Consider the following 23,271-nt stretch of genomic DNA (forward strand, 5'->3'; position numbering starts at 1 on the left):
GCGCGATGACGGAGTTATCGGACTCGCCGGCCGACCTCCACGGGGAATCTCCCTCTCCTCTCGCCTACCACTAAGTTCTATTCTCCCTCGACAGCCGCGATTAAAGCCCATTTCTATCCTACGAGGAGCACCACTGTACTTTGAATCGATCGCTGATCCCATTCTCGAATCTCAATGGCGCAAATCCCCACTCCGCCTGCCTCCCGCTCTGCTTCACCAGCTCCGGATGCCGAGCCGAAGCAAGCTCCTGTAGCAGAGTCCCCGGTGGACTTACTGCAGTCGTTGGACAATTTGCTGGAACGGTATCTGCACCTCCTAGATCAGCATCAGAAGCTGCAAGCCGAGCTAGGTTCGAAGCTCTCCTCGGTATGTCATCTCAATCGCGCCATGAAGCGATCCGATCTAGCGGGAACTGAGACCAATGCCAGGGCTTTTTCTCTCTCGCCCAAGCCAACTATACGTGTCCACCTGGTCGACACTATGGCGCGGACTACTATGATGAACGCATGAAAGCGACCAAAAGAGTGTGAGTGGCTGCACCATGGGTCGATCCACATCTGTTATCTTCACAAGGTTCATGCTAATCGGTTCGATCAATCTAGGTCTCTACAACCTCCTACTAATCTTACTGCTGAGCGCTATACGATAGACGCAGAAAACTCACCGGAGGCAGATACCAAGGACGGCAATTCTAAACCTATCTTCGAGATCAAAACGGTTGCCGTTCAACACACGGAGGATGAATCCGAGACTGACGATAAGGCCGAGTCAGACGCCAGTTCATCTCAGGAAGACCAGTCGGGACGTGAAGAAGATAACAGTCAAACTGGCGAGACTCTGGCCACGCCAGAGCCTCCTCAAGCGGAACAGGAAACAGATGCGAAGCCCAAGCGATCAAAGAAGAAGTTCCGTTCTTCGAACCCTATTCACTGGTACGGGATCTTGGTGCCCCCTTATCTTCGCAGCGCCCAGAAGTCCTTCACTGAAGCCATCGAGAGTCGTCTGCCCCAGCTGGCTAGTGTCATAGTTGAGATGCGAATCGTGGAGAAGGAAGTCGAACTAGTGCGGAGCGAGCTGGGTCAGAGATAGAGGCATATCCAGGTCCTTGGAGGGTTGCTGTCCGGTCACCGTGCGCTAGGAGTAAGGTTATCGGTGATAAAAGGTATTAAAAAGCGCCTCAGACCATCTGTGCTCATGGTGGATTATAGATTATGCATAGAAATAAAGTATAGATTGAGTACGGACAGGGAAGCTACGGCAATTCATATGTAAAATAAATGAAAGGCAATATCGAGAATGAACAGACGCACCCACCCGGCGCGTTTTCCCATTCTATTTTTATTTTTTGACATGGATGGTCCGATGGAGTCCAATGGACGATTTACTGGGTTGATCGATAGTAGTAAGCGGGTATATCAACGCTATTCGAGCATTCCATGCCATGGGGTTACCCACCGCGTGGTGATCCGAAGCACCCTTCAAGGACTTGACCATGGATGGAGAGAAAATAAAGTCGAACCCAACGAACCCTGCCGTCAGACGATATTCGGCTCTTGGAAGTGGGAACGGGGGTGGTTGCAGGTGGCTGCAGCATCAGGGAAGTGAAGAGGGGCCGCCCGTTGAGCCTCGGAGTTGGCTTCCTGGTCTTCATCACTTCTCTCGTCCATGGCGGGCCACTTGACCACATCGCTCCCGGACTTCTCATGGCGCCCCAGATCCGAGATAAAAAGGAGGATACTATTATTATCCCTCATATGATGCTAGTTGCTACTGCCGGCTTAATCTCGTCCCGACTGTGGTGCTTAATTTCCGGGAATCATTCACTAACCACAACCAGTCTTCTGCCCGACGGCAGTGACGGACTTTTGCTAGTATCTACAACGGAGGAGATAGATGACTACTGATGGCGCAACTGCTGACCTCGACGGACTAGCTAGCTAGGTCTGCCTCCTTCAATCATCGCGAGAGAAAGGACTCTGGCCAGGATTGAGTTTTTCCCACCGCCATGACGGTCGTGAGACTCGGATGGTTTTATGGCTCTGATAACCGGTGGAGCTTCCCGCGCCAGGATCACTTGCAAGTCGTGGATGGCCTGCGCTGACGACCATGTCTCGCTTGCCCCATGGCCCCGTTCATTGGCCGGTGCACACGGAAAGACTTCGTCGACCGTTTCATATTGAAATCCCAGGGCCGCAGGACCGCGCTGGAGCAGCGGCACTTCTGCTCAAGGTGAGACCTAGTTGAACCATCGTCTGCTTGGTCCCTCGGCCCCTGACCAATGGACGGCCCTGATCCCTGTCTTTAGCTTCTCCGGTTATTCAGGATTCCCAATTTCTGGCCAATCCATGGCCCTCGCCTACCCTGTCCCCTCCTTTCGCATGGCCCGCCGACTCATGGGACTCCGCTGGCCGTCTGCTCCAGTTCCACGCAGGCACACGGATTGCAGTAGGGAAAACTGGGAAGAATCAGGCATCAGATATCAGATGGGTGTGAGGAGGGATGCCATTCGTCACCAGTGACTGTCGCCCAAACGCGGTATCAGCTCTGGATGTCGGGTCAACCACCGGTGAAAGGCAATGTTTACGTGGGAGGCTGGGTTTCGCGCGCCTGGTCTCTTAACAGCCACCATTATCACAAACGGCCTTCCGTGCCTGTCCCCGCGCTATTGCTTTGGATCAACTCCACTCGCACTGAACCGGACCGACTCTAAAACGTCTGCGCCCTTATCCGGTCCTATGCCCGCGCATAGGACGGAAATGAAGCACTTTAATATCAACGTCTGACTTTTGGTTCGCCGGGTTGCTGGAAAACCCTTGGCCTTGCTTTCCCAACCGTGTGAGGCGTTATCGCCCAAAGGACTGAGTCTTGACGCGACACTGGGGGTTGTTCCCTTTCTTTCTACCTTCCAGTCGCTCGCTCCTTTCTTTCCAAGTCAGGGCTAGAAGCTCTTTCTTTTCGTTCCCTGTCGTTCTTTTAGATTGACGACCCCGTAAGTCTGGAACTAGCGCCCTCGGTGACCAGGTGGGCTAACTGATGTCTTGCTATGCGCTCAGGGGTTTCAAGAACTGCCAAACGTTCTTTTGAGGCTTTGGGAGTTTGATATTGTGCTTTTTGGACCTGGGTCTATCTTCCTTCTTTAAACTTTGACAACAGACCTTTTCTGTGCGGTACGCAAGCTTCATCTGGTTATCTACCATGTCTAGGATTGCAGCATCAACTTACTCATCCCCTCTAGAGGCATTGAGTGCCCTTGCGACACTTGTTATCATCCACTTTCTCTTGATTGAATTTTGAATCCATTGCTTCACGCATTGACTGTTGCACGGCGTCCAACAGTCAGAACAATTGCTGTCTTCTTTCGTTTACATCTATCGCAACACCGTCCAGCTGTTCAGCCCTCTGGTGTTGAACAAAGATCTTTACACCAGCAGCATCTCGTCGACTCTCATCCTATGTGCTGGTCAATCGTCGCCCCATCTTCCACAAAAGTATCTTATGACTATTAGGAACTCTACAGTCTGACACTGATAATACATGGATCCTCAATCCGACAGCGCAGGCTCCCGGCCTCAGTCAAATGAGGATGTTTCGCGAAAAGGATCCGTCAAGCGAGCGCGAGAGATGCTTCAGGCTGGAAAGCGCCCTGAGCGAGTAGAACCAGAGCCGACTTTCCGAGTCAACCCAGCCCATATGACACAATGGCCTCTGCCCGACAATCCCGCGATACCGTCGAACTTGGCTCACCCTCAAGCAACGTTGAACGTTCCCAAAGGACCTCCGCCGGTGCGACCCCCTCGCCCTGACTGCCCGTCCCCTTCGGTCTATTCGGAGACAAGCATGTCGGATGCTTTATCGGCACCCAGCCCGCTGAACATCAAACGCCCGGTCCCCTCCTTCTCGCAACCTTTTCCACTCCAACAAGGCCCGCGTCCTACCATCAGAATCCCGATCCCTCGACCGCCTAGCCCAGACAGTGTTGCCGGTTCAACACCTCGCATTTCAGTTGCGACGGATGATCTTTTTCGACAGTCGGGAATCTCCACCGTCTCATCAATCACTGAACTTTCCTCCGTGCCTCAGCCACTGCCGTTACAGCACCGTCCTGCCCCCGGAGGAGCCCCGCAAAAGTCCGCTAGCCTTGCACCCCCGGTGCCGGTGGCGCGACCGGGTGGAAATCGCGCCTCATCCGTTTCGCCCATCCCAGAGGAACTTCCGGACAGCCCGACCATCTCGCAAGACCACTATGGAGCTGCTCAACCGTACCCACCCAGCTGGTACTCGGGACAGGCTGAATCAGAGATTTTGGGGACATATCTAGACGGCGAATCAGACGACGATGACGTACATATAGCTCACGCCGGAGTCGCTACGCTCCTCAGACAAGCCAGCGTTGGAACCAGAGGGAAACCTTCCTTGCGCACCATCCAGAAGTCGAATGCTAGCTCACCAGTACCGCCCTCGGAGAGGACCCCTGTGTCCGCTAGACCAACTACAGCCGGAACCATGCTACCTGAGGTGGCACTGAAAGAAGTGGCTGTAGGTTCGGATCGCAGGGATTCTGTCTCGTCAACCTCGACATCATCCTCACATTTCAACTTGGAGAAAGCACCTATTATCTTGGACGTCAGCACGCCACATCCCGCCTTAGCTCGCCCATACAATGACAATGAAGCCCTGGAGAAGGAAGTGGGCGCACTTCCCAAGGCTGCACCAACGATGAGTGACAAACGACCGGGTGGCCGCAGACCTCCGCGCCTCAACATGCTTGCTGTCCGTGACGCAGAGGCTCGAGGGAGCCTAACCAGCTTGCCTGATCTCATCCTACGCGCCACAAAACTTGCGTCGAACCTGGAGCATGGGCGGACTGCAAGCAGGAACGACCTGCTGAATGGTGGTGGAGGTTCAAGGTTTCCATTTCGCGGTAGGTTTGACCCAAGATGTCAGCATCAATGCAGCGGCAGGACTGATCAATATTTACAGATGACGCCAAACGCAAGTCCGGATCAATCAAGAGCATCTTGGCGTCATTCCCCCCCCCTGCTGCAACCCCAGAGGGTGGCCACTCTTCCTGGCCGTTCTTCCTCAGGAGGTCCACCCTACATCAGATACAATCCAACGAGCCCCCTCAGGCAGACCAGGAGAAAGCCGCGCCAAAGCAACCCCGCCGATGCTGCGGATTACCACCCTGGCTCTTTGGCCTCCTTTGCCTTTTGATTGTCATTATCATCCTTGCCGCTATTCTCATCCCCGTTTGCCTGCTTGTGCTTCGGCACAAGTCGAGTGGCACAAGCTGCGCAAAGAGCAACCCGTGCGAAAATGGCGGCGTCAGTGTTTCCAGCGGTAGTCTTTGTTCCTGCGTTTGCGCCAACGGCTATACTGGGTCGCGCTGTACGATTTCTGGCGATGCCAGCTGTGTCACCACCGAGGTCGACAATAAGAACGCCACCATGGGTAGCAACCTCCCCCGTTTGTTCGAGTACTCCCAGCAAAACTACAGTATTTCTCTGGACGCAGTTACCATCATGGCACTTTTCAGCCAGAACAATGTCTCCTGCACGACGGAGAACATGCTTGTTTCGTTCGCTAGCGTAGCAACAAGCAGCAGCAAAGCCCGCCGTGCTCTGTCTGCCTCGCCTCTGACTGAGCGCTCGATTTCGGACTATCTGCTAGCCAACCTTGAGCAGCCTCCCAGCCCCGCCTTATCAGAATTGACTCCTACGCAAGCCCTTGCAGCCCGTGACTCGGTCGCTACCGCACACGGCATCGTCTACGACGGCGACCCACCATCGACAGTCTCCACGACTGCAACGGCCACCAACACCGGGCACGCATCCCAAGCCACCGCAACTTCCACCTCTAACTCCACTGCAACGACGGTTAGTTCTACATCCTCCAACTCCACCACCGTCACAACGGAAGTCCTTGACTTTGCCCGCGTCGCTGTTCTCTACATCCTCGAGGAAACCGGCACCCTCGCCGCCGCCGAGTTCTCAGAAAGTAATATCCAGTCCTACCTGACCGAGGATTACACCGACGCCCAGACCCACAGCTTCACCGTCGATCTCACACCCTCCGGTATCCTCGGCAACTATACTCTGAACTTTGACGACTTCCAGATCAAATTGCCCAGTGGCAGTGTCGTCGGGGGAAGCTAGGATACCCGGGACTCGCGGGGGCTGTTTGTATCTTTAATTAATTCATCTGCTTCAATATTGACTTGATTTGCATTTGCAATACCGTTGAGCGATAGTAGCCTGTCTGTATATGTACATATCCTCGCACTACGATAGATCTATAGCCGTCAGCATTAAATCCGAGAAGCTTATGCCCCTCCGCTCCTTCCCCCTGGCAAAACCTCCTGACCTTCCTTCCTAGATAAGCCCCTAGCCTGCACCTTCCTTCTTTGTATGATACAGCCTTTAGTATATCTACTGTATGTAGTGCCAGGCTCCCAACCCTCCCTACATTCATCATATAGAACTCCCACGTAGCTGCGGCAGCAGCAGTCTGGATAAATTCCAATTTTTGCATGCATGAATTAACCCTACAGCTTTGTATTTTACCTACACACCCAGCTCCGCAATAGACAGGAATACATTCGAAAGGAAAAACCATCATTGAACCCATCCCCAAATTAATATACATGATAGATGGTATATCGATTGCACAGGATAGTCTCTACATCCAGCGAACAAAACAAGATACCTACCCACCTACCTATGGGTAATGAGATATCTATCACATACGGATATAGAAACAGAAACAGATTGTAAATGACTAAACAAAAATAAATAACTAATGTATTGTGGAGGTAAAAGGATGGGGGGAGAGGGATGAGGAAGGCATGGAACCAAAAAAGGTCGTGCCCGGGATCGAACCGGGATTGCTGGAATCAGAATCCAGAGTGATGACCATTACACTACACAACCTGTTATGGTGATCGATTTCTGTATTCTAAAAATATAAGATAAATTAAATAGTATAAGAGGAATTGAACAAACTGGCATCGTCTTAATTAAACACATTCAAAATGATAGGGAAATCCGAATGTGATGGTTTAGTATTGGACGGCTTGGTATAGGCATTGTCCTAAGTAACATATTTTGTTATATCTGACTACACAGTAAATAATCATACACAGAGAAGAGAAACCCCACAACGCTTCAGAATATGTTAGGTATGTCCTCGCCTCAACTCCTCAATTCCATGCATGGGCCAAATGATAAAAACAGTGAAGGATAGGTAGCTGGTCATGTGTGACCGGACTAGGTGAACATCGAGCTGTTAGGCGCAAGTCCCTGGAAGGCATTGTCGTCGTCGACAAACGGTGAGAGCCTTCTAGACCGGTCGTCGAGAATGATGCGTTCGGCTTCCCATCGCTTCCGCTCGAGAGACTTAGCCTGAATTTGCTTTTGGCCACCGTACCAGGCCGTCTTGGCCTTTTCGATGGCTTCCAGCTCCTCTTTCTCGGCCTGTGCGACTAGACGGGAGACCATGGTTTTCCAGTTATTGAGGCCGACTCGCAGACAGTCTGCGCAGCGTTCGCGCGGGATACGGACCTCCTCGGAGGAGCCGAGTTCGAGGATGCTAGCTTCGGCCATGTCGACGGCGTCACGGGTCCAGGCTAGGCCGGTTTCCTTGGAGGAGGAGGCGAAGATGATCTCTCCGATGTAGGTCATGAGGCCTGCTTCGTCGCAGGCAGAGGTGACAGTTCGCACGGGAGGTTCATCTCCCGAGGATTGAGCTGGAGGATATTCAACTGGAATGAGGACGGTCTTGAGGGAGTTGAAAAGGGCTCGGAAGGGGTCATTGCTCGGACGAGGGATAGAGGGGAAGAATGGAAGAACGTTGTCTGGGTTGGCTGGAAGGGAACGACGAGCCTTCAGCACCGAAGTGAAGATGGATAGCGCATTGGGCAGGTTGCCCTGTTTGGCCTGGTAGACTGCAAGCGCAGTGGACACTCGGATGATGTTTTCAGATGGCAAGAATTTCCCGTCGTTCTTCAAGACGCCCGTCTTCACGTCCACGACTTTCGAGGCATCCACGGACGATCCAGCGGCCGCGATATCCATAGCCCAGTTGTACATGTCCTGCGCAGTGTTCTTCAAACCTTTGTAGTCGAGCCAATCCGCATATGAGAGAGCCGCGTCCACTTTCTGTCTTGTGTCGAACCCCCGTGTCGTCAAGATCTTCATGTAGAAGGTTTCCGGGCTGGGAGAGGCAGGCTCACAGTTCTCCTCCCGCGGGACCTTCTTCTGACCAGCAGGCATGGGCTTCGGACGAGGGTTCGAAGGGCCAACGACATATTCCGCAGGAGCAGAGATGCGCTGCTTCCGATCGGTCAACCAGCCCTCAAGACTCTCCGCGGCCTTAGCAGCGCCCATGAGAGCCTGGAAGTAACCCCGTCGCCACGGCTCACTCTTCGCAGTGATATCAAACCCGGTTTTGCCGACACCAGCGACGAGAAATCCCCCGTCTTCCTGCTCCACAATACCCTTGCCTTCTCCGTCGGGGTTCTCAAGCCGTTCCAACAAGTCGCGCAGGTATCCCGCCACCATGGGCCAATTGGTCATCAACTTGCCGATCTGCGCGGGGTTCTGCTGTGCCTGTGCCGAGCGCAAGCACCACCGACTTTTCCATGACCATTCCGGGGGCGTGGGCCATTGATGCTCGATTTCCTCCTGGTACACGCCCATCTTGATGACCTGGAACAGAACCAAGATGGCGTAGAACGACAGACCGATCTTCAGCCCATTGGAGAGGCGGCGTCGATAATAATTCCGGCTCTCGGTAGATACAAGCCGTGCGAAATGCTGTCGGAGATGCAACGATAACGGCGGAAGAGGCCGAGTGCCTGCGGCGGATGAGAGGAAAGGTAGTTGAGGCCGACCTAACGGCGGGGATATAACATGAAGTCGGGAGTTCTGCGTGAAAGGCCGGGATGCAGGACGGTAATTGTGTAGAATGGGGGGCCGCAAGGAGCGGCCAGCCCCCGGTATTCGAGGAATCGGTGCGCGAGGAGGGAGCATTCTCTGATGTGGTCGCAGAGCTGCTTGTGCCAGGATCGGTTCTCAACTTCGTCGAAGAACAGCGGCGCCCGCGGACCAGATCAGGTGCCGGTTTGCACAGTTTGCAGGCCACCCGAGGTCACAGAACTAACCAGTTGACTCTGAAAAGATGAACACTACGGAAGGCCACGCTACGATTTTGTTTGGCTGGCAACCTATAATCACTGTATTGGGGAATCATTCATATTATTTCAAAGCCAAGTCTCTATAGACCAGAGATCCTCTAAATCACCCATGGTTCCGAAATCCCACCTGTATCAGACAAAATCAAATCCAATGTTTTCCCAAGCGCCTACGCTAATCTAGTTGCGGTCAAAGTAGCCCTCGCTCTCGAGCATGAGGATGATCTCGTGGACAATGCTGCGGACGCTCTGCTTGGACACGTCGACAGTAAGATCCGCGTTAGCAGGAGTCTCGTAAGGGTCATCAACACCAGTGAAACCCTTGATCTCGCCGCGGCGGGCCTTGGCGTAGATGCCGCGCTTGTCGGTCTTCTCGCAGTACTCCAGAGGAGTAGCAACGTGGACGAGGAAGAAGTTGCCACCGGATCCAGCGACGGCCTCGCGGGCAGCCTTCCGGGAGTGCTCGTAGGGAGCAATGGGGGCGGCAATGACGGCAGCACCGGCACGGGTGAGCTCACCGGCCACGAAGGCGATGCGCTGGACGTTGGTGTGGCGGTCCTCACGGCTGAAGCCCAGCTCCGAGGAAAGCTCGTGGCGGACAGTGTCACCGAGCAGGAGAGTGACCGAGCGTCCACCCTGCTGGTTCAGGGTGACCTGCAGAGCACGGGCGATGGCATCCTTGCCGGAGTTCATGTAACCAGTAAGGAAGATGGTGAAACCCTGGGAGGCACGAGGGGGGTTGGATTCACGCAGGATCTTGACAACCTCGGGGTAGGAGAACCACTCGGGGATGTGAGCACCGGTGCGGAGGCGGTTGCGCAGCTCGGTACCGGAGATGTCGAGGGTCTTGACACCAGCGGGGACCTGGTCGCGGGGACGGTACTCGTCGGTGTCGGGAAGGTAGGTGACCTGCTGGAACTCGACGACCTCAATGCCCAGCTCGTCCTTGTACTTCTCGACGGCGTGCTGAGCATCGTAAGGGCCGTAGAACTCCTGACCCTTGGAGTTCTTACCGGGACCGGCGTGGTCACGGCCGACGATGAAGTGAGTGGCACCGTGGTTCTTACGGATGATAGCGTGCCAGATGGCCTCACGAGGACCACCCATACGCATAGCCAGACCCAGAAGACCCAGGACAGCCATGCCGTTGGGGTAGCGGGGGAGGAGGGCCTGGTAGGCACGGACACGGGTGAAGTGGTCAATATCACCGGGCTTGGTGAGACCAACGACGGGGTGGATCAGGACATTGGCCTGACGGGCGCGCGCGGCACGGACGGTCAGCTCACGGTGAGCTCTGTGCATGGGGTTTCTAAAGCATCGTTAGTTCAGGCTCCGCAGAGCGACAAGAGAGTCTGGCTCGGGCATACGCACCTAGTCTGGAAAGCGACAACTCGGGACCAGCCGAGCTTGTCGAAGTGGACGCGCAACTCCGCAGGAGTGTCTAATTAAAGGCCCGCGCGGTCAGTAAATTCTCCGGGATACGATCCTCGGGGTTGTGCACGGGTAAGGACATACAGCGAAGGGCGACATAGTCGTAGTGGTTGAGCTTGTTGACAGCCTCGACCTTTCCACCAATGTAGAACTCCTGGATCTTGGTGTTCAGGTACTTGATGGCAGGGTGATCCTCGTCTCCGCCAAAGACCAGCTTGGCTTCCTTTTGCCTAAATCAGGGGTAAAAGCGCATGGTTAGCCCATCCGCGTCATCGAGACCCACTATCTGCAAAATCCCCGACAACTAGTCACCTCCGCGGGTCGGAAATCAAGGCCGACGATGCTAATCCCACTCGGATTGGTTTCATGATTGAAACCCATTCCAGCCAAGCGAGCAGCGATCGTTGACATCCCACGTTTGCCAAGAATCGTTTTCGTAAAGAAACGAGAAAAAGTAAAAAATCAAGAGGAGATAGAGTTGCGACTCACTTGTCAGCACGGTAGATGTCGTCAATGGTCAGGATGGCCAGGTTGCGGTCGTCACGGAAATCGCGCAGGGTGACACGAGCACCAGCCTGAAGCTTGAGGTCGGAGATGGTCTGCTGGGAGGCATCGAGGGTGATGGGCATGGAGAAGACGTTGCCATCGGCCAGGCGGCAGTTCTCGCAAACACTGCATGGAAACGAGAATCAGCCAATTGCCCCCATTACTTGTGCCAGTGAACAGCCCCTCTTCCACATTGTCTAGTCGAGGACCGGTGGCGTAGAATGGAGTGGGGGGGGAAAGGGATGGTCGCATACCCGTCGAAGTCCTTCTGGTTCATGAAGCCTGCGCCCGCGTTAGCCAAGACCGATGCACCCCGCGCTGGTTGCCTTTTGCGACAGCACGCAAGGTTGCGGACAGCAACCGTGGAATGAGACACATACCCTCCAGAGGACTGAAGCCACCGTTCATGATGAGCTCCAGATCGCAGAGCTGGCGCTCGGAGAGAACGATGGCGGGGAGGGTCTCCGCCTCAGCAGCCAGCTGGTCGTGGCGGGGAGCATCGCGAGCAAGAAGGTCCTTAAGGACACCACCGTGGGGAGAGTTGGCCATTGTGAAAGGATGAAGAGGGATGGATGGGAAAGGAAAGACAAAGGCGAAGGAGGGTCTGGAGGATCCAGAGGCTTATAAAGAAGAGGGGAAGGGAATGCCAGGGAAGAAAAAAAGTAGGAAGGGGGCTGAAGAGGGGAACGGCGGAGAATCAGGCAAAAGATCCAATTCGAGCCCTCAGGAGATTTGACGGACGCTTTCGATGACCAATATGCTTTCTCCAATGCCCGTCCAGTTCCCCGTTCCAGCCAATTCAACTGTCGGGATCGGACCTGTGGCCTCGTCAAGTGGTGGAGCAATCCAACTCTTGGTTCGCGGAGGGTCTACGTATGCCTTGGATCTTTGTCTTCTGGCGCTGAGGATGAGGCTTCCCCCATGCGTTTCTCTACGAAGTCGCAGTTCCTGTCATCCTCGGCGCGATGGCGCCATCGCCTTACCGCCAGCAAGCTATCCTTATGCATCCACTATTTTCGGCCTTCTGGAAGGTGGGCGTTGGACATAAGTCGCATACTTGGTATACACGGCTGGCTCCTCGGAGATACAGCGCTGCCACCACCACCACGGGGATAATCCCCCCATCGTCGTCATCACCTCCATGTTGAAAGCCACATAATCTCCCCGGCTGGGTCTACGGGGCCCAGAACAAGTCAAGATTTTCAGGGGCACAGCGAGGAGATTCTCGGATACAAAACCAGCAGGGATCCCGACATGTCAATCGCACGCGTGGTCTTTTCTCAGATAGATGCTGGCCAGCGCTGCTCCGATCGGAGACGTCAGCCCAGGCCCGGCCGCATAAAAGTTGAAACGGTCCTCCGTCGCCTTTGAAACGCTCGCCGGTCAGTCACGTGTCGGATCACGACATCCCCAGGTCGGCTTGCGTGATCAGACTACGCCAGCCGGGGCTTAACCCTGCTTGGCACCGGTTCCGCCCTGCCCGCTCAGGTGACCCGCTTGCCCTAACAGCTGTCTGCTGCAGTCCATCAACACAGGAATATTATTATTATCGAATGTCCGGCTGCTGGTCGGTTAGGCGCAGAGACTGATGGCGGACTTACAGTGTAGTCGACGCTGTACTAATGCCGACTCGGTTAGTCACCTCCCCGGTCAACTTATTTGCACCAGTCCGTAATATCCCTCCACGAGCACGACATACTTCTCGTGTTCAGCGGTCAGCCCGTCAGCAACGCCCAGACCGACCCTGCCACGGGATACCGGATCGTGCCCGTATACGGAAGACACCCTGAACTTATCTGACTTGCGTTCGGTCCGCTGTGGAACTGCTCAGGACATGTTCGTGCTTAGCTCAGGGTCTCAGGGTCCAGGATCGCGGGATGTGGCTTCTGAAGAGCGGGAGGGGCCAAAAGACTTATGCAGGATTCCGTTGAAGCCAAGAATGACGATGATGGGAAGTAAATGATGCAACCAGCTATGACTTTGCCTGTCACATGAACATGCACGAGACTCCTCAAAATCATATCTTGATACTAAGAAATCCACAGCGTAGCACAATAATATAATTCTAACGCGCTTAAATCTCTATATCACTCACAAAACCAGCCATCCAACCTATCCTACATCACGGAGTAGACTGGCCATGTACACAGCCACCCCAATTAGAAATATCTTTAGAAAACCCAAAAACACAAGCCACATCCAACCCTTACCCCAGTCTTCAAACTCCCAAGTCCGAATAAAGTCTAGAACCCAACCCATCCACCCCATCCTCTTACATAAAAGAAAACGGGGGCAACGCAAGCAACCCAGTCTCTCTCGCACGAGAAACAAACATCCCCCATTCCATCTCCGCTGATAAGGTTCTTTGACTGGGTGATTAGATTGATAAGATAAGATCGCCCCTCAAGGGAATTAACAGAAGTGAAGAGTTGGCTGTCTTTACTCTGGTAAGATACGGAAAGTCTGATAAAAGAGTATACCCCTGCCTTATTCCATATTTGTGGCTGAATAGACGATTGTCTACTCTTCAAGGGACGTTTGAATAATACCACCAATTACTTAGATCCAGTGGGGTCTATCCCTTGTATATGTTCGTAATCAGAGCCTGAAAGTAAAAGCCAGAATGATAATACGATATAGGTAGGATACTTTCCTACACAGGAGTGAATTCATGGGTTGAATGCGCCTAGAACCATGTAGTACATTGTTCAATGATGTGTTTTTTCATCGAGACCTTCAAAATCCCATATATGTAGACGCACATCAACTATTGATTCTGATCTGGTTTAAAATTGGAGTCTTGTTAATTCACACAGACATGATGGCTTATTTTGTTCAGAAACCGGGGTACCCGCTAATCCCGGATGCGCTTGCAAGGGTCTTGGCAGGGTCTTCGAGATTTGGACACGTTTTCCCAGAAAATGGGGAGGTATCAGTTATTGCGCCATAGCAAGGGAATTGGTGTTTGGCAGCACTGGAAATCTTTAACTTGTTGGGGCAATGGTGCTAAAATCACGCAGGTTGGTTGGGTCGGGTGCAAAATCGGATAGGGTTCGACTGGGAACACCCCACCCCACAGTTCTTCATCCTTGAGCCAGAGCTTACTTAGATATCCATACACAGAAGAAAAGAAGGTAGAATAGAATATTTTATTCATTGTATCATGCAATTCATTAATATACTTGGCTTGTAAGCCATCTTTTGCAAGTTCCTGCCGGTCACCGCCAACCCGATAAGTATATACAGTATTTCCCGTCGGGCTCGGATTGGCGGGAGGCCCTTGATCCCATTAGAACCGTTTGCTCGAATGAATTTTCCCAAAGTCATAACACATTATCCCCGGCTGCGCTCGTAGGGACTGTTTAAACAAGAATGAACAAGGCTGTGTAACTCCGTTCGACCCAGATCATAGAACGCCGTTGTATATGCAAGGTGCGAAAAAACAAGATTTTTACTGAGCGGTAGTCGTGAGCGATGACTGGAGCGCCTGCGATAGGGCCTCCTCCTGACGCTTACGCTCCATTTCCATCAGGAACTGGGCATACTTGGACCGAGGGTTGTGGATACCGCACTCAGTCTTCTGTTGGCCCTTCCAGCGACCCGACCGCTCATCCTCGTTCTCCTTGACCGGCTGGGTGGAGTGGTAGTCGCCAATGCTCTTGTAGCCACGGTCAAGCAACTCATTGTAGGGAACATCGTTGTCCTTGACGTATTGCTTGACCTGCTCAAAGGACCAGTTGGCGAGAGGGTTGATCTTGATGAGGCCGGCTTCGTCGACCTCGATGACATCCAGGTCACCACGCTTGCCACCCTGGCTGCGGCGACGGCCAGTGAGGACGGCATGGACGTTGAGTTCACGGTAGGCACGCTGGGCGGGCTCAACCTTGGCCGTCCAGTCGTAGAACTGGTCATCACTCTCCCAAAGACGGGAACCGTACTTCTTCGCAAATTCTTCCTCAGTCTCAACACCCTGAGGCTTGAAGACGTGGATGTTGACCAGGGGATACTTCTGACGGACGCGGTCGACCAGAGCCAGGGTCTCGGGGAAGTGGTGGCAGGTGTCGAGGAAGATGAGATCAACCATCTGAGGACGGGGCACGTCCAGCTTGGAGAGCATATCCAGGGTCACCAGACCCGTGAGACCGAAAGCGGTGGTCTGGTAGAGGTGAGGGAGAGAGGTGACACACCATCTCAGGACGTCTGCGAAAGGTCAGTCAATTGGCCTGGGGGACGTAAGAGGGGCAACCCATGCTGACCTTGAGGCTCGAGGAACTGCAGCTGTCTGTTGAGGAACTTCAAGTGCGGCTTGGTGAAGACAATCTCTGGAAGGTAGTCATCACTAGAGCCGCCACTGACATAGCCAGAGTCCGTGGCGTTGTCTCGAGAGTCGACGGCCTCAAAGCCGGAGGGGTAGTTCTCAGAAGTCTTCGCAGGCATGTTGAATGGATGTCTTTGCAAAGCGACTTAGGTAGACGAGTCAATCCCAATGAAGAAGCAAACAGATGAAAGCGGGTCTATTTGTATGGACTCGGCAGACCAGAGGGATGACCAAGACTAGGAACTAAACTGGGAGGCGAGAGCTGATGTAGACAGGACACAGCAGAGACGACTCGACCAGTCCGATATAAAAGCCAGGCCAGACAGGGGCAATCACGACATCATCGGGTCGGGGCAGCCGTTCTTCCTGCTGCCAGTCCCCTCATAGATGCCGACCCATTCTGCCGTTCTCGATCACGACATCGTCTGTGACCGCCTGCGAAATCGGGCCACAGGGCAGAAAAATTTCATTTCCTCATGTCCTGGGGAAATCACGCAATACTTGCATGGTTGGTTGCTGTGGTCGCCCGGAGACGCTTAGGTCATTCCCTGGGACCCTCTCCGGCTGATAAATCGCGGGGGTGTCCCACTGTGGTTTGGAACAGTGCAGAAGACAGGCGAAGGAAGGATGATGACCCATTCCTCCGGCCGGCAGCCAGTTGTAGCTGACCTGCTTATCATGATCACGACATGGCGCCCGGTCTCCGGTCTATTTTCTGGCTACAGCCGGTGCAGATCTAGGGAATTGTTAGCCTCGGGCTATGGGAATCGGAGTGCTTAGAAACAAACCCATCTAGGGATGACTGTGACGAACTAGTGTTGTCTTGGCGTCCGGATGACATGGAGCAAGGGCATTTGTCATCGTAGATTGAAGGTGGTCCCTGAATTGATATCATCATCAGCGTCATTGTGGCTATCCGGATTGCCTGTGGAACTGTAGTAACCTTGAAGCCAGCAACCAGCAAGACAATGAAAGTCGCCACGATTCTGCCGGGCGGGGAAAGTGCCCGCTCAGGTGACCGAGGGGCAGCCCCCCACCACGTGCGGCCGATCGGAGCTGCAGGGGAAATTCGCCCGTTCTTCTCAATGCCAGCGACCTCGTCTTGACGGCCTCGTATCTCCCCTCCGCTTCTCCAGCTTCTCGAGGGTGCATTCCCGCCGGGTGGGCTTTCCGTTGTTTGCTGAGGATTTTCCGCTGCTTGCAGCTTGACCGCACTGCCCCCTCCGTCCAACTCCGATCCAACCCCTTGCGCCCAAGTCTCTAGTCCGGCACAATGGCAGCGCCCAACCCCAACCCCACCACCGCTCGTCCAACCCGACCGATATTGCGACAGACCCTTTCCAGCGCCTCTTTCATCCAGGACCATCAGCAGTACAAGCCTTCGGCCCCTATCCCGACCATCGGCAATGTGATTGGCAACTCCCCCGAGTCGGCATTCGCTTCGCTGTCTCTCAAAGCTAATCCTATTAGCCCGGACCCCGAGAAAGTGACCGACAGCGGCATCACTCACAGCATCTTTAACCCGCAGACCAACAGTCTGCCCAGTGGAGCCCAGCAGCTGGTCGCAACCATCTTCTACAAGTCCTCGGATCCGATCCATCCCCATCTGCACCCGGACTCGTCTCCCCATGCTGGATCGACGCTTCCTTCCCCCATGGTGCCCGTGGGGTCCGCCCCGACGGTCGACATGGAGAAGATCCCCCGGGAGCCTCCCGCGCCGGAGCCGGAGCCGCTCGACCATCTGTACGGCCCGTTTGTGTCACAGCTGTGTCTGACCAACTTCCTCCAAATCATCGAGTCCCTTCCAACCCCGTATCAGCGCACCAATACCTCGCACCGCTGCTTGGACCGCCACGACCAACCCCGCGTTATCGAAGTCACATTCTCGCCGCCTCCCAACCCAGAATATCTTACCTTCGAGGACCTTCGCAAGCATGAGAGCATATGGCGGTTCGAGCGTGAATGGAATGTGGAGGTCGTTCTCCAGCGGGAGAGTATCTTCCGCCGGCACAAGCGGTTGGTGGTGTTTGACATGGACAGCACGCTAATTCAGAATGAAGTGATTGATGAGATTGCCAAGTTTATTGGCGTGGAGAAGGAGGTCTCGGTTAGTGCTATGTTCCGCATATCCATCGCGTCCCAGAAGGCTGATGTACTAATGTTGACGGCAGGAAATCACGGCCCGTGCTATGAATGGCGAGTTGGACTTCTCCGCATCTCTCCGGGAGCGGGTCAGTCTGCTGAAGGGCGTTCCCGCGGATGTCTTCGAGAAACTGAAGTCCGTTATCACCATCTCTCCTGGTGCGCGCGAGCTGTGCAAGGCGTTGAAGACCCTTGGCTGCAAGATGGCCGTCCTGAGTGGAGGCTTCCAGCCTCTCGCGGAGTGGTTGGCCGAACAGCTTGGTCTTGACTACGCCCATGCCAATCATGTACGTGACATATTCTGCCTACCATGATCATTCAATCGATTGTCTGGGTACTAACTGCTGCTCAGCTTGAGATCGATCCTACGACTCAGACCCTGACGGGCAAATTGGTCCCCACCTACCCCATCATTGATGCGAGCCAGAAGCGCACACTTCTCCACTCGATCGCTGCGGAGCACGGTATCCCTATCACCCAGACTGTCGCTGTTGGTGATGGCGCCAATGACCTGCTCATGCTACACGCCGCGGGATTGGGAGTCGCCTGGCGGGCTAAGAGCAAGGTCCAGCTTGAGGCACCGACTCGGCTTAACGGGGACAGCCTTGTGGACATCCTTTACCTTCTTGGTTTGACCAAGGAGGACATTGGCGAGTTGCTTGCGTAGTTGGAACATACTGCCAAGCTTTCGTTGCGCTCCAGTGACTTGTAGAAAGGCACCAACACGCGCGTCTCACTCTAGTCAGCTCGGCAACGGACATGCGAACGTCTCGCTAGGTGCGTATTCTTCTTTCTCATCCATCGACGGGAACCTGCCGTTCGATATGTTGCTACCCCTTTTCATATACTCTTCTTTTCCACCTATATCTCTCCTTTATCCGGGCGTTTCGGATTGGCACATGAGGATCAGCCCAAACCAAAACAGCCATATTCCTTCTTTCCCCAAATATGCGATTGCCAAGCCAAGCGGAAGATTCATGCATTAGATCGATGATCAAGAGAGCGAAAGAGCGTTACATGCGGGCGTCGGAGTAGGCAAGGAAACACACGGGCAGGTCCATACTACGACGATATGACGATGGACTTACATACGGATCTGAATTGAATTCGATGACTGGGCGATCATGATGATGATGCTGATGCTGATGCTGATGCTGTTGTTGTTATCTTTCATCTCTCTCATTGGAATTGGATGTATATGTTGAATTATGTCCCTGTCTCGCGGGCATATGATCATCCTCCCCGTAACTAGATACCCCCTTCCATGCGAATTGATGATTCTCCGCTTCATCGTCATCATCATCGAGAATAAGCTCATCCATAGTCAAATAAATAGTAGCAGTAATAGTAGTTGATAACGTCCGTAGTCTTTGCAATGACAAACGCATTTTAAAACCAAAAGCTCTCAAAGACAAGATCAGACCCATCCAATGCAACCGGGCGCCGATAGACCAAAACCACACAATAAAGAAATTGTACAAGATAAGTGAGGTGAGGTGAGGTGAGGTGAGGTGAGGTGAGGGGTAGAACATCAAGTCAAGCTAAGCTAGGCTAGGCTCAACGCGCCGCCTCATCCACAGCAGCCTTCTTCTCACTGACCGTCTCACTCAGACCAGCCCGTCTCTTCTTCAAGACATTCTCAATGAACGCCTCACCGGCCTTGTAACTACTGCGAACCAATGGGCCCGAAGCACAATACAGGAAGCCCAATTCCAGGGCGCGACGCTGCCAGTGCTCGAACCACTGGGGATGGACGTACTCATGGACCGCCATATGTCTCTTCGTGGGACGCATGTACTGGCCGAAGGTAACGACGTCGACGTCGACGGCGCGCAACTGCGCCAGGGCATGCTCCAGCTGCTCTTCGGTCTCTCCGAGACCCAACATCAACGAGGACTTGGTGATGACATCAGGGTTGGCCTTCTTGGCGGCCTCCAGAACGCGAATGGACTGCTGGAAGGTGGCGCGACGATCACGCACCCGGGGAGTGAGAGCCTCGACCGTCTCCACGTTATGCGCGTACACATCCAACCCGGATTTGGCCACCAGGGCCACCATATCCAGGTCGCCGCGGTAATCACCAGTCAAGCACTCAACCAGGGTGGTGGGGGCCTTGTGTTTAATCTTCCGCACGGTCTCGGCGAAGTGATTCGCGCCGCCATCGGCCAGATCGTCACGGTCCACACTGGTCAAGACGACGTAGCCCAGACCCCAGCGGGAGATGGCTTCGGCGGTGTTTTCGGGCTCGTGGGGGTCCAGGGCAGCGGGCGTGCGGGAGGTCTTGACACTGCAGAAGCTGCAGCCGCGGGTGCAGGTATCGCCCATGAGCATGATGGTGGCAGTGGCGGCGGCCTTGTCGCCGCCGCCCCAGCAGTCGGAGATGTTGGGGCAGCGGGCTTCCTCGCAGACGGTGTGGAGTTTGAGACCGCGCAGGTCCTTCTTGAGGCGTTGGTAGTTCTTGGAGTCGGGGATGGGGGTTTTCAACCACGGGGGCAGACGGGTCATTTGCTTCTTGCGGCCGGCGGGGCCGACGAGGGCGGTTTTGAGGGCATAGGCTTCTTCGGGGTCCAGGGGGGCATTGTCTTTGTTACCGGAGACGAAGTCGGTGAAGGAGGGGCCGGCGTTCAGTTTGTCTGTGAACTGGGTGCGTCGGCGTGGGCTTGCGGTGCCGGTCGTGGCGGAGGGAGGGTCGGTGGTGGCGTATCCACGAGTGGTGAGGCGGGTGAGAACGCTCGATTGAGGGACAGCCCTCGTGGAGGAGCAGAGGAGCCGTAGCCGGGACGTTGATGCGGCAGTCATGGTGAGGGTGGGCGTTCAACAAGCTGCAGGTTGGAGAAGTTAAGTTGGATTCCGCGGGAAACCATCGCTGATAATCGGCCTTCGGCGGCGATCCCGCCGGAGCCTGACTCAGCATGTTGATGCCTAAGGTGTCAAGCCAGCTGATTAATCACAGCCCGATGACTGCCAGCCTACAGGTTGGAATGGAAGGGGTGAAGATTATGCAGGGGTATATAGGTCGGTGGAGTCGAACTAGCTATTATACATTAGCCCTAGCGGCTAATTGCACACAGTACATATGAGATATCATGCGCCAATGGGAAATCGAAAACAAAGTAGTAGAGAACAGGCCACGGGCATGTATGACAGATAGGAAACACAAGTGAAGGACAGGCCACAGAGTACACCGAAATGAAAGGCGGGTTCTATGCAGACTGGTCTAGCCAAGATAAACTAAGGAAATGTATGATCACAAGAAGACGGGGGTCAGGATATAAAGACACAAGGGGAATGAATGAAGGCACAGAATGATTGGGAAGGTCTATAGTTAAACAGTCTGGTCAAGAAAAGAAACGAATATTGGCAGAGAAAGAATGACTGCCTAGTTCTTGGCCTCAAGAACCTGGGCTAGGACAACCACGGCCGACTTGACTGTCTCGTCTGCTCGGCCACTTATAGCAAAAAGCAGGTTATCCACGATGCGGTCCAGCTCTTTGCGAAGCTCCATGCTCCGGGATCCTAGGACGCGTTCCTTGATTCGGGACGGAGTGGCTGGGCTGAATTGCATCCCCGGGGACGTAGCCACCCTCTCAGGCACTGTATCCAGGCGGGACACGGGGGAAGGATGGGAGAAGTTGTTAATTCGTCGGTTATTGGACGCCAGAGTCACAACATAGTTTCGTGCAATTAGGGCTGCACAGAGACCGCCCAAGAGGTTTTCCGCCACGTTGGGGAAAATATCCCGGAACGGCCGTATCAGGGCCCTTTCGTTGTTGTGACGGATGAACATGATGACGGGCGAAGTTAACCGGAGCATATTTCGTGGAAAGTCCTTTACCGAATGTTCCAGCTGATCGATGGTCCATTCGTGATCCCACCACTTTTCCAACTCCTCCTTTTCTGACATGATGGAGGAGCGCCCAGGGGATGCTTGTACCTGAGGGGATGTGCTGAACTTCGGGGGCATCTCCGGCTTGGGCGGAGACTTTGCATCGAGAGTGGCTGGCGTTGGCTGGTTGCATACTACAGTCTCACCAACGCTCTCTGAACTCAGGGACCCTGCATCTGTGTAGTCATCGTCGTCGTCCTCCTTGTCGTCTGGGAAGTCGTCGGGGGACGAACACGAGCGGTGGGTAATGTACCCACTGTCGGACATCTCCATCGGGGTGTCCGGACTGAAGGCAGAGACTTCCTGCTGACCAAGATCGGGGGTGGATGGAACGGGGCGTGGCGGTGCTGGAAGCGTATAACTCATCGCGGGAGATGACTGACGCGAGATGTCAACCAACTTGGGTTTTGACTTTCTGGCCACCGTACAGATCTATGGGTTTTTCGTTAGTATAAACCTCGTACATCCATAGTAGATGATACTTACTTCGTGTTTGTCAGACGTGGCTGTTCTCAAACGCGGTGGGCTTTTCTGCACAATCTGGCATTTCCTTCGGCTCTGTTCTCGGGATTTTTCACCTTGGACATCAGCTGTTTCCACAGGAGCGCCCTGAAGCCAATCGCCACAGTAAGAGAGGCTGCTGGGGACCCAGCTTCCCTCGCTAGACACTGTCCCTGACCTACTCCTCTGTGATCCATTGGAAGAACCCGAGAAATTCCTCTTTCCAAAGGTCTCGGAGCCCGCGGACGGTACGGGCGATGGTATGGGGTCTGGGTTGGCCGACTCCTGGGGCAGCTGTCCCCCTGTCGACTCGCATTGTTTGACCAGCTGGGAGTGAGCCATGTGTACATTTGTAGTCTTCTCTTCATGTGTCGAGGTCTCCCGTCGATCATCCTGCTTTCGACCGCCGCAGTCGTCACAAGATTCCTTCCCAGGTGTGCAGAAACAGCCTTTCGGTGTTCTTGGGTCATAGTCTGACTCGGAATCGTATTTCGATGAAAAGTAAGCCGAGGACGGCGACGATTGGGAATCTAAGGTGTCTGACAGAGGGGGGCTGGGCAGAAGGCCGAAGGAGTCCAAGCTGGTAACATTAATGTTTTGATCCGAGCGCCAGGCTCGTAACGTTTGACTTCCGGACATTTGTCGCGACAGTCTGGCCTCCTTTGCAGCCGACGCGATGCTTTCGAGAGATGGAGAGGACGGTAGACGAAGCTGGAAGGGTTGTTTCATTCTGCGCACGGAGCGAAAAGGCGACATACACACGGGGGCACGCTCAGCTGGCCGTCGGGATTGAGGCGCTGTAGTATATTCCGACTGTTCTTGTCGGGGGGATGTTGGTGGAACGAACGAAAGTGAGCTCTGCGCCTGTTGCCTCCTCCACGGCTGAAGGTTAGGTGAGTATCGTGGGGAAGCAGAGCCGCTCCCTTGAATCATGGGGTCTTCAGTTATTGAGCCGTATGATGTTACTCTTCTATTCGAAGATGCCGGGGCCTGATTCGCAGACATGGTATGATGGTGGTAGTAGGGGTTATGCGGGTGCAAGTATGCCCTGGTTGGCGGGCAGTCAGTCGAGGACATGGCCGGCACGAGGAATACGGAATGATCAAAGAATAGTCGAACGGTTACGGGGAAGAATATGCAAAGAAAGAGGGGAACCGAAGCTTCATTCAGATCGGGAAAGCAGCCGGCAGGACCTTATACGAAGAGCAGCTTGAATCTCGGGGTATCCCTTGACTGCCTTGCGGTGACGGGAAACTA

The 23,271-nt window shown here is 54.2% G+C and overlaps 8 protein-coding genes and 1 non-coding gene across 9 annotated transcripts; 3 read left to right on the forward strand and 6 right to left on the reverse strand.

Annotated features, from left to right (window-relative positions):
- Positions 1–174: 174 nt before the first annotated feature.
- BO80DRAFT_396319 (uncharacterized protein) lies at positions 175–1,239 on the forward strand (the record flags this gene model as incomplete). The annotated part of the gene is made up of 3 exons (XM_025717340.1): positions 175–366; positions 429–526; positions 603–1,239. The coding sequence occupies 3 exons, from the start codon at positions 175–177 to the stop codon at positions 1,087–1,089; spliced, it is 777 nt and encodes a 258-aa protein (XP_025580760.1). The 3' UTR covers positions 1,090–1,239.
- Positions 1,240–3,388: 2,149 nt separating this feature from the next.
- BO80DRAFT_12939 (uncharacterized protein) lies at positions 3,389–6,174 on the forward strand. Its single transcript, XM_025713568.1, has 2 exons — positions 3,389–4,921; positions 4,981–6,174. Exons 1-2 carry the CDS (start codon positions 3,535–3,537, stop codon positions 6,153–6,155), a joined length of 2,562 nt encoding a protein of 853 aa, XP_025580761.1. The 5' UTR covers positions 3,389–3,534; the 3' UTR covers positions 6,156–6,174.
- Positions 6,175–6,857: 683 nt separating this feature from the next.
- BO80DRAFT_t12 lies at positions 6,858–6,929 on the reverse strand. Its single transcript has one exon. It is a non-coding gene; the product is annotated as a tRNA-Gln (tRNA).
- A 141-nt stretch (positions 6,930–7,070) lies between these two features.
- BO80DRAFT_420725 (uncharacterized protein) lies at positions 7,071–8,960 on the reverse strand. Its single transcript, XM_025718433.1, has one exon. The coding sequence runs from the start codon at positions 8,694–8,696 to the stop codon at positions 7,266–7,268; it is 1,431 nt and encodes a 476-aa protein (XP_025580762.1). The 5' UTR covers positions 8,697–8,960; the 3' UTR covers positions 7,071–7,265.
- Positions 8,961–9,216: 256 nt separating this feature from the next.
- sC (sulfate adenylyltransferase) lies at positions 9,217–12,056 on the reverse strand. Its single transcript, XM_025718434.1, has 6 exons — positions 11,548–12,056; positions 11,422–11,449; positions 11,111–11,293; positions 10,706–10,851; positions 10,562–10,631; positions 9,217–10,499 (listed from the first exon to the last, which is right to left on the reverse strand). Exons 1-6 carry the CDS (start codon positions 11,714–11,716, stop codon positions 9,371–9,373), a joined length of 1,725 nt encoding a protein of 574 aa, XP_025580763.1. The 5' UTR covers positions 11,717–12,056; the 3' UTR covers positions 9,217–9,370.
- Positions 12,057–14,618: 2,562 nt separating this feature from the next.
- met16 (phosphoadenylyl-sulfate reductase (thioredoxin)) lies at positions 14,619–15,604 on the reverse strand (the record flags this gene model as incomplete). The annotated part of the gene is made up of 2 exons (XM_025715220.1): positions 14,619–15,367; positions 15,424–15,604. The coding sequence occupies 2 exons, from the start codon at positions 15,602–15,604 to the stop codon at positions 14,619–14,621; spliced, it is 930 nt and encodes a 309-aa protein (XP_025580764.1).
- Positions 15,605–16,758: 1,154 nt separating this feature from the next.
- Positions 16,759–18,294, forward strand: BO80DRAFT_343030 (phosphoserine phosphatase SerB; the record flags this gene model as incomplete). Its single annotated transcript, XM_025715215.1, has 3 exons — positions 16,759–17,592; positions 17,657–17,914; positions 17,980–18,294. 3 exons carry the CDS (start codon positions 16,759–16,761, stop codon positions 18,292–18,294), a joined length of 1,407 nt encoding a protein of 468 aa, XP_025580765.1.
- Positions 18,295–18,739: 445 nt separating this feature from the next.
- On the reverse strand, positions 18,740–20,622 carry BO80DRAFT_13145 (lipoate synthase). Its single transcript, XM_025713581.1, has one exon. It carries the CDS (start codon positions 20,424–20,426, stop codon positions 19,185–19,187), a length of 1,242 nt encoding a protein of 413 aa, XP_025580766.1. The 5' UTR covers positions 20,427–20,622; the 3' UTR covers positions 18,740–19,184.
- Positions 20,623–21,006: 384 nt separating this feature from the next.
- On the reverse strand, positions 21,007–23,019 carry BO80DRAFT_440307 (uncharacterized protein; the record flags this gene model as incomplete). Its single annotated transcript, XM_025721117.1, has 2 exons — positions 21,007–21,945; positions 22,000–23,019. The coding sequence occupies 2 exons, from the start codon at positions 23,017–23,019 to the stop codon at positions 21,007–21,009; spliced, it is 1,959 nt and encodes a 652-aa protein (XP_025580767.1).
- Positions 23,020–23,271: the final 252 nt, after the last annotated feature.

Source organism: Aspergillus ibericus (assembly GCF_003184845.1).
Source record: "Aspergillus ibericus CBS 121593 unplaced genomic scaffold BO80scaffold_1, whole genome shotgun sequence".
Lineage (NCBI taxonomy): Eukaryota > Fungi > Ascomycota > Eurotiomycetes > Eurotiales > Aspergillaceae > Aspergillus > Aspergillus ibericus.